The following is an 8,355-nucleotide window of genomic DNA, read 5'->3' on the forward strand; positions in this document are numbered from 1 at the left end:
AGTATGGGGAGGCCTGGCAGATCTATTACATCCCACTGCCTCAAACCTGCTATTGCAAGTGCTACGTGCTCACAATGGCAGAGGCCACCACTGGGTGACAGGAGACCTACCCTGTGCCTCATGCCACTGCCCGTAACACCATCCTGGGCCTTGGAAAGCAGGTCCTTTGGAGGCATGGTACCCCAGAGAGGATGGGGTCTGACAGTGGGACTCATTTCAAGAACAGCCTGATAAACACCTGGGCTGGGGAACATGGTATGGAATGGCTGCACCATATCCCTTATCGTGCACCAGCGGCAGGGAAAGTGGAACGGTGCAATGGCCTTCTCAAAACCACCTTGAAGGCACTGGGTGGGGAACTTTCAAAAAGTGGGAGATGCACTTAGCTAAGGCCACATGGTGAGTTAATACCCAAGCCTCCACCAGCCGAGCAAGCCCTGCTCAATCTGACCCCCTGCATAAAGCAGATGGAGACAAGGTGCCAGCAGTGCATGTCAGGGGACTTTTGGGAAAAACTGTCTGGATTAATTCTGCATTGAGTAAAGACAAACCCATGTGTGGGGTTATCTTTGCTCAGGACCCAGGCTGCACCTGGTGGATAATGCAAAAGGATGGAGAAACACATTGTGTAGCACAAGGAGATTTGGTGAGAACTGCTTATAATGTTTGAAAGTTTGAATGCCAATATATGTTTGTTAAATGTGGCTGCCACTGTTTCCACATAACTATGTGTATATATATATATCCATATATATATATCTATATATGTATATATGTTTTGTTTAGATTTAAAATGTATTAAATTGGCAATGAAGCTGATGGCACAGAATAAGGGGTAGAATGTCCTGGGGTGACGTTATGAAGCTGCTTTACTCCTTAACTGTCTGCTTAATGCCCATGCCTTCTGTATCTATAAGATGGACCCGGGGGTCAAGGCTGGAGCCATGGGACCCCAGGTGCAGCTCAGTCCAACAGCCCTGGCTGCAGAGGGCTCTCCGCTGGGCTTCAGGAGGGAGTGCACTAGTAACACTGCACTGCTGTCTTGGTGCTTTTATTTCTTGTTCCTGCTAGCTTAGAAAAAGGTTATGTTTTCCTTTTCTTTCCTCCCCCTAGCCTCCCTAACTTTCTTCCCTTCTCTCCAGCCCAGGAAGCCTGCAGGGTGGCCCTGGCCAGTTTGAACCCCAAGGAAGGCCACACCAGTGAGTGAAGGTGCGAAGGTACACAGGAATCCACTAGTTTCACCTCCTGTGAGGAGGAGGACTGGCGTCCAAGAGTCAACAGGTATTTTCTCCATCTGCCCCTCCCCAGGCTGCTGTGTACACTCCTTCCCCTTCCCCTTCCCCTTCCCCTTCCCCTTCCCCTTCCCCTTCCCCTTCCCCTTCCCCGTCCCCTTCTCCTTTCCCTTCCCCAAGATTAGAGATATGAGTTCTGGGTTCCATGTGGGCATCCTTTCTCCAGTGTTCTTTGTTTTCCCAGTTCTGTTCTGCGTTAAAAAATAGTTTGGTACTTTCCCACCTTCACCTTCTTTTGTTAATTTCTCTCACTGGCAAGAAAGGGGGAAGCCCCTTCCTGTAGGAGGAAGCACTCATTCCAGAGCGTTTACTCATGAAATTTTGTCTCAAAAACTGAGATATTATGGAACCTGTTGGCAGCAGCTTGGGCTAGAGCAGGACATGGGTGGGGGCTGAGGAGATGCAGAAGGGGAGTCAGGAGGATTTTGGCCATGGATGGATTCTCCTGTGGGGCTCAAACCAAAGCAAAGACAAGGAATGCCCAACAGCAAGAAGCAGGCCAAGGTCAGCCAGCCGGGGAAAGGGTCTCTGGGGATCACATGGAAAAGCCCCCTGGGGAGCCCTGGAGTGACATGAGCGCCTCAGGAATCTGGGGAAATGGAGAGGGAGGACAGGCGACCAAGGAGTGACTGAAGCAGAAGGCACTGGGAGGCCACTGGCCAGGGAGAGATTGGGGCACCCTCGTGTTAAGAACAGCCATCCCTTCAGGGTCCCACTGAGCCCAGTCACCCAAAATAGGATTCTCACTACCCTGGGGTCCTGCAAAGGCCAGAAGTGCCCCCTAAAATGAGGGATAACATGCCTGTAGGAGTCCCAGGGAAAGGGGAAGAAAGTCCCTAACCCAAGTGTCCCAGGAGTCCTGCCAAGCCCAGCATGCCCTGGAAAGGAGGTCCCTTGCCAGGGGGTGTCCAGGACCATCCTGCACTGCCACCCCACCGTGCAGGAACAGCAGCCAAGGGGCCAACGCTTGCTACCTAAGCCACCCTGTTCCTGGGGAAGCCACCACGTCCCACAGGGAAGCCATCGCCCCATCTCTCGCTGTCCCCAAGCCCCCAGACGCCTCCAGCCAAGCCTGCCCGTGCCCCCAGCCCGGGATCAGGGGCACCCATCCCTGCAGAGCCCTGCGGTGGGCAGTGAGAGCTCAGGAGCAGCGTTTGTTCTCCTTCAATAGGAGTTTATTGGCAGAATGTGGAACTAGCAATCCTAACAATAAACAAACACCAAAATATTTATAACAATGAACAAACACAAAAATATTTATAACCATGAACAAGCACAACAGTATTTCTAACCATGAACCAACACAACTATATATATAACAAGGAAAAAGTGTAAAACCGGTCTTAACACTAAATTAAATTTAACACCACCCCAAAACTATCCTAACAAAGCAGAGCGAGCCGAGGCGCATCCGATGCCGCCGAGAGAAGCCTTCACCCGCTCGCAGCTGCAGCGTTCCCCCGGCGGGGCTGCGGGACCCCCGAGCGCTCACAGGTGCCTCCCGCGGCTGAAGAGCTCCCGCCGGCCGCGCTCGCCGAGCCAGCAGCGCCCGTGGAACTTGCGCAGCTCCTCCTTGAACGCCGGGTGGTGCATGGGCCGATAGCCCCGGGGCTCGCAGTGGCCCTGCAAGCCACGGCCCCGTCAGCCCCCGCAGCACAGAGCAGCCCCCGGCCCGCCCCCAGCCCGGGACAAACGCAGCGCCCCCGGAACAAACTCCCGATCGGCGCAGCCCCCGAGAGCCCCGCAGATCCCCTCCCTGCCTCCCTCCCTCCCTGCCACGGCAGCTGTGAGGATGCTCAGAGCCACAGCTGCCCCTCGCCACCGCCCCGGGCCCCGCCGCTCCTTGCCCTCCCGGCACGGACCCCCTGGCCCCGAGGGGACGCGGGCCGGGGACTCACCGGGAACTGGAAGAAGAACTCCCGGTAGCCGCCCTTCAACACGTACAGCTCGGGCTGCTGCAGCTGCGGGTACTCGTGGCAGGAGCGATCCTTCTCCCGCACGAACTTGCACCTGGCAAAGGCCACGGGCAAAGGCCACGGCATCAGCCCCGTGCCGCCATCCGGCCGTGCCTGGGCGGCTGGCACAGCCCAGTGTGCCCCCCGTGCCATCCCTCACTCACTCACATTTTGGGCCCCCGCTCGAGAGAGAACTCGCAGTGGAAGATGATGATCACCCTCTTGCCGCCGGCCGGGGCCACCACGGGCTGCTCCAGCAGGAATGCCTCCACTTCGTGCTGCAGCGGCAGGTTCACAGCACCCTGCCGAGGCACAGCACGCTCCTGTTTGCCCTCTGCCTCCCACTGCATTTGCTGCAGGGACCCAAGCACGCTGTCCCACTGCCTCCTCCAGCAGCACCATCTCCCAGACTAGCGAGCCATCATCAGCCTCCTCTTCTCGGCTGGGGACCTAGCTTTACCCGGGAGGTGTGCCTTGGCGCTTCTCACGGGGCTCCTCCATCCCCCTGGGCGGCTCAGCACCCTTCGTGGGGAGCCGCTCAACCCCTCTGGGGGCTCAGAGTACCTCTGGGGGGCTGTTTGTCACATCTGTGGTGGTGGCTCAGTATGTTTGGAGGGGCTGCTGAATCTCTCAGCGGCTACTGAACAAACCCGGGGGGATCCTGAATCCCTGTGCTCTCAGCCCCTCGTGGTGGGCTCAGCACCTCTGAGGGTGGCTGGGCTCCGAACACCCTCCTGCCTGCCGGCCCCAGCGGGGTTCTGACCTTGACGTGGCCCCCCTCGTACTCGTAGGGGTAGCGGCAGTCCACGACGATGCTTCTCTCGATGGAGCTGCTGAAGCGCCCCGTCAGCACCGCTGCCAGCTGCCGGGAGAGCTTGTCACCGAGGGAGGGGACACAGGGGGACAGGCAGGGGGACAGCAGGCAGGGAGCCCCTCGGTGGGGCTGGGGAGGGGCTGCAGCCCCCTTACCGTGGCAGGGGAGATGTACTTGAGGCTCGGGTCCTTGCCGTCCACCGTCGGCAGGAGGTGAGCCTGCAGGAGACAGGCTCTGGGCTCGTACCCGACCCAGGGACACCTGCCGGGGCTAACACCTGTCCCCCCAGCCCCGAAGCCACCCCAGAGGCCTGCTCTTCACCTTTCTGCGGGAGGGAGGGGACAATCTGCGCAGGGGACACGTGGCCCTAGCACGGGCTTGGAGCAAAAGAGCTGTGATGGGGCTCTTCATCCCCTGCAGGGGCTGCAGGCTGCCAAGTCGCAGCCCCGAGGCCCCGAAGCCCCAGGCAAGGGCCACCAGCTGCCTTTGGGCTCTGGCAGGGCTGCGGGGCTCTGACCACGGTCCCTGTTTCACAATAACGGGGGCGGCACCCCCAGAGCTGCCCCATCCTCGTGGCCCTACCTTGGAGAAGTCCCCAGTGAGCTCCCGCTCATCGCTGGCCGGCAGCTTCTCCATCTCCTCGGGCTGGGCACAGCTGCGAGGCTCCAGCCACGCTCCCTGCCGAGGCACCAAGCACAGACAGCCCCCGACGTCAGCAGGCTTGCTGGCAGAGCCGGGGCGCGGCGCAGTGCCACCGCAGCCAGGCTGGCTCTCGGCCCTCGCCTTGCCCGTCACCCACCGGCTCCGCTGACGTCTCCTGGCCAGGGCTGCCGCCCGCCGTCCTCTGCCGCTTGGCCTTGCCGGGGCTGTCCCTGTGCGAGGGCTGTCGCCGCTTCAGGACGGGCCTGGGGCCGCTGCCGGCCACCGAGGGCGAGCGGAAGAGCTGCCGGCAGCGGCTGCGCTTCCCCGGACGCTGTGGGGAGAGCCCGTGCTGCTGGCTGCGCCTCTGCCGAGTCCCCAGCACCAGCAGGGCCGCGGGCAAGGCTCTCCCTGCCCTGGCCCGAGACAAGCCCACGGCCCCTGGGCTGCTCTTGCTCACCAACCAGCCCCCAGCCCAGAGAGCTCCGGCCTCACACTTCCCATTGTGGGGCTCTGTGGGCCACCGCCAAAGGCTGCCACGTACCAGCTTTGCCTCCTCCTTGCTCGTCACTGGCGTGCTCACCAGCTCCTCCGTCCGCTGGGCCACAGCGGCATCACTCTGTCGGGGCGGCAGCTGGGGGCACTTGGGGGAGAGGCAGAGCAGATTGTGAAGGGGACAAGTCCTGCCACCTCCTTGCCACCCCAGGCACAGGTGGATCCCATAGCCAAGCTCCATCCACGTCCCAGTGCCTCCCAGCTTTGGAGACGGGCTGTCCCCGTGAGCCCCAAGCCCATCCATGTCCCACAGGCACAGCCGGCAAGGCTGCAGCGGCAGCTGCCGTGTGTGCAGCCCCAGCATCAGCCATCCCCGGTGCCCTCCCGAGCCCTGCAGCCTCTCTCACCAGCAGCTCTGATGTGCGCCGGGGGCTCTCGGCAAGGGGGTTCCTCTCGGCAGCCCCGTGGCCGGCGGGCAGTGGGCTCCGCTGGCCCAGCCGCTGCAGCTTCCTGGGGACAAAGCCCTCCTGCGGCGGGGGAGGACACGGCGTCAGCACCGCTCTGCCCCCGCCCTGCCCCTCGAGGTCGCGCTGCCCCACTCACCTCATCATCATCATCACCCTCGGGCTCCCTGTGGCGTCGCCGCCCTGTGCCGCTGCGCAGCTGGAGCTGCGAGATGCCCTTCAGGACAGGGCAGTCCGGCCGCGACCCTGCGGGAACAAGGGGCAGCGCTAGGCCGGGGTGGGGATCGGGCTCCTGGCAGGGCCCTGGGCAGGATGGGCTCCTGTCCCCCAGCAGGAGGGTGGCGCCGCCGCTGGCAGCACCGGTCCCCATGGAATGTCGCGTGTCACGCCGAGCAGGGTCCCCGCCGGAGCGGCTCCTGGCTGAGCCCCGGCGAGTGCGGTTTTGGGCTCCCGCCCATCGCTCCCGCACAAGCTCGCCCACCTCCAGCCCCTCGCCAGCCCCTCGGCCAAGCCCCCCGCCACATCCCTGCCCGCTGTCCGGCACTCCCTGCACGACGCCAGGCCCGCCAAGGGGCGGTTGGCGACGGTTGTGGGGCGGAGCAGCGCCATCCCTCACCTGCACGCGTGGGCTGCGAGGAGATGGAGTCCCGGCGACAGTGCGAGGCCACCGGCTCCGGGGACGGCGTGTCCCACAGCAGCGGGATGGGCAGCCCCCTGTAGCGCCTCTTGGGGCTGTGCCTGCGGGCGGTCGGGACGGGCATGTGTCAGTGGCCCGGCTGTCCCTGGCCCCTCGTTCCCCTGGCCCTGGGGCGGGGGGCACGAGCCGAAGGAGGGCATCCCAAAAGCGTCCGAGCCCCCTTTGCAAAGGCACGTCCGAGCCCCAGCGCCGAGCCCCGAGCCGCGCAAAGGGGCAGCCGTGTCCCGTGGGGCGAGTCCCGCGTGGGGCGGGTGGCCAAAGCTCCCGCAGCCCTCCGGCCCCCGGCCACCCCCTCACCTGTCCAGCGCCAGCGGCGTCAGCGGGGCCGTGCCTGGCGAGGGCAGCGGCGAGATGGCCAGCAGCGCGGGCAGCCCGCGGCCGCCGCACAGTGACATGGTCCGGGCAGGGACCGAGCGAGCGACGATCGAGCTCCGGCAAGTGTCCGGAGACAGGGGACAGGGGACAGGTGGCAAGAGGTGGCAAGGGGTAGGAGGAGAAAAGAAGGGCTCGCAGAGTCTGGCAGAGGCTGGCAGAGGCTGGCAGAGGCTGGCAGAGGTGACCGACGCGACAGGTGACAGGCGCCAGCCGCCCGCTGCTGTTTACTCTAACAGCAATAACAACAACAGCGGCAGGTGCAGCCACTGGGAGAGAGAGCGCGTTGGGCACGAGGCGACGGCTCGAGGCAAGGGGAGGTGGCGTTGGGCGCGAGGGGACGCCGGCAGCCAATGAGAGGTGTCGGCGGCGCTCGGGGGCGGAGCCGCAGCCTCGGGGCGGTTTGGGTGGCACGGCGAGAAGGGGCGGGGCCAGGCGAGAAGGGGCGGGGCCAGGCTGGATGGGCGGGGCCAGGGGAAGGGGCGGGGCCAGGCCGGTCCCCTCACGGCCCCTCAGGGCGGGAGCTCCTCCCTGCAGCGACACTCGGGCAGCGCTGGTGGCCCTCCTGTCCCAGCGGCGGGGGACCGACTGATGGCCTGACAGCGCCTTGCCAGCCCAGCCGTGCCGCTGAGTGCTGCATCCCGTGTGAGGAGAGCGAGGCTGAAATCTTGGAATCCCTGGTGTTTATTTCCTCCGTGGCTCCAGCCTGCCTCGGTTTCCTCACGAATGTGTTAAAACAGATGGAATTTTACCAGAGGTGAAGAGTGTGGGGGAAAATCAGAATGGAGTGTTTGCTGTGTCTCTCTTTGCTCCCTGTGGCTGGAGATCACAGCACCCCAAGGACTCCAAAGGCATTTCACAGGGTTGGGAAGGGAAGGCGCCCCGTTCCTCTGCCGAGCGCCAGCAGCTCTGACAAGACCCCGCAGAAAGCACCACTTCCTCCTGCTCACGGTAATATCCATCTGTTTGTTATGTGTAGAGATGCTTCTGTGTCAGCCAGGAATTCTGACAAAGCTGTGCATCACTCATGCCTCTGACATTTTACACTATTCAAGTATTGCTGACTGCTGCCTTAAAACATTTGAAGGGCCGAAATGGGAATTTGACCGAGAATAAAATTGCGGGTGATTTCTGACAAAGGTCTTCAGTTTTTCCATTTTGTGCTGTCCTTTGTTTTGCTCTTGTGAGTGGTAATTGGCATTCTGGCCTTGGTAGTTTTCTTTTGGGATGTAATAACAATTACGCCCAGTTAGGGTAAAAACACAGGATGTATTAGCAATTACCCCCAGTTCGGGGAAATGCAGGGCATGATAATTCCCAGCCCTTCATCTCCTTCTTCCCCTTCAGATCTGGCACATCAGCTTTTCCAAATGTTTAGTTTCCCCCGGATGTCAAAGAAAACAACTTCTAGTTATGTTATCAAGCAGGGCTCCTCTATGCAGTGACCAGCTTGTCTAAAATAAGAGCTGAGATTTCCAGAGGGATTGCCCAGATACCTGCCCCAGTTGTGGAAAATTCTAAGTGGTATGGAGTATGAGGCGACCTAGGCAAGACCCTGAATCAATTTTCTGACCCAGTAGCTTGGAACTTCCCTACTGAAGAAATTCAGAATCTAGCCAAAGTGGGG

At 61.7% G+C, this 8,355-nt stretch overlaps 1 protein-coding gene across 1 annotated transcript; it reads right to left on the reverse strand.

Annotated features, from left to right (window-relative positions):
* Nucleotides 1-2,780: 2,780 nt before the first annotated feature.
* On the reverse strand, nucleotides 2,781-6,751 carry LOC146424264 (M-phase inducer phosphatase 2-like). Its single transcript, XM_085042810.1, has 12 exons — nucleotides 6,654-6,751; nucleotides 6,280-6,397; nucleotides 5,799-6,206; nucleotides 5,603-5,722; nucleotides 5,245-5,343; nucleotides 4,861-5,034; nucleotides 4,644-4,739; nucleotides 4,217-4,279; nucleotides 4,011-4,109; nucleotides 3,416-3,549; nucleotides 3,191-3,302; nucleotides 2,781-2,915 (listed from the first exon to the last, which is right to left on the reverse strand). Exons 1-12 carry the CDS (start codon nucleotides 6,749-6,751, stop codon nucleotides 2,781-2,783), a joined length of 1,656 nt encoding a protein of 551 aa, XP_084898936.1.
* Nucleotides 6,752-8,355: the final 1,604 nt, after the last annotated feature.

This window comes from Lichenostomus cassidix, chromosome Z (assembly GCF_008360975.1).
Source record: "Lichenostomus cassidix isolate B80296 chromosome Z, HeHo_3.0, whole genome shotgun sequence".
Classification (NCBI taxonomy): Eukaryota; Metazoa; Chordata; class Aves; order Passeriformes; family Meliphagidae; genus Lichenostomus; species Lichenostomus cassidix.

Excerpts from the sequence above, each read along its gene's own strand:
- LOC146424264 (XM_085042810.1), bottom strand. The coding sequence starts at position 6,751 with ATGTCACTGTGCGGCGGCCGCGGGCTGCCCGCGCTGCTGGCCATCTCG. Across the intron at positions 4,110-4,216 it reads AGTACATCTCCCCTGCCACG|CTGGCAGCGGTGCTGACGGG; the intron begins GTAAGGGGGCTG and ends CTCTCCCGGCAG. Across the intron at positions 3,550-4,010 it reads ACGAGGGGGGCCACGTCAAG|GGTGCTGTGAACCTGCCGCT; the intron begins GTCAGAACCCCG and ends GTGCCTCGGCAG.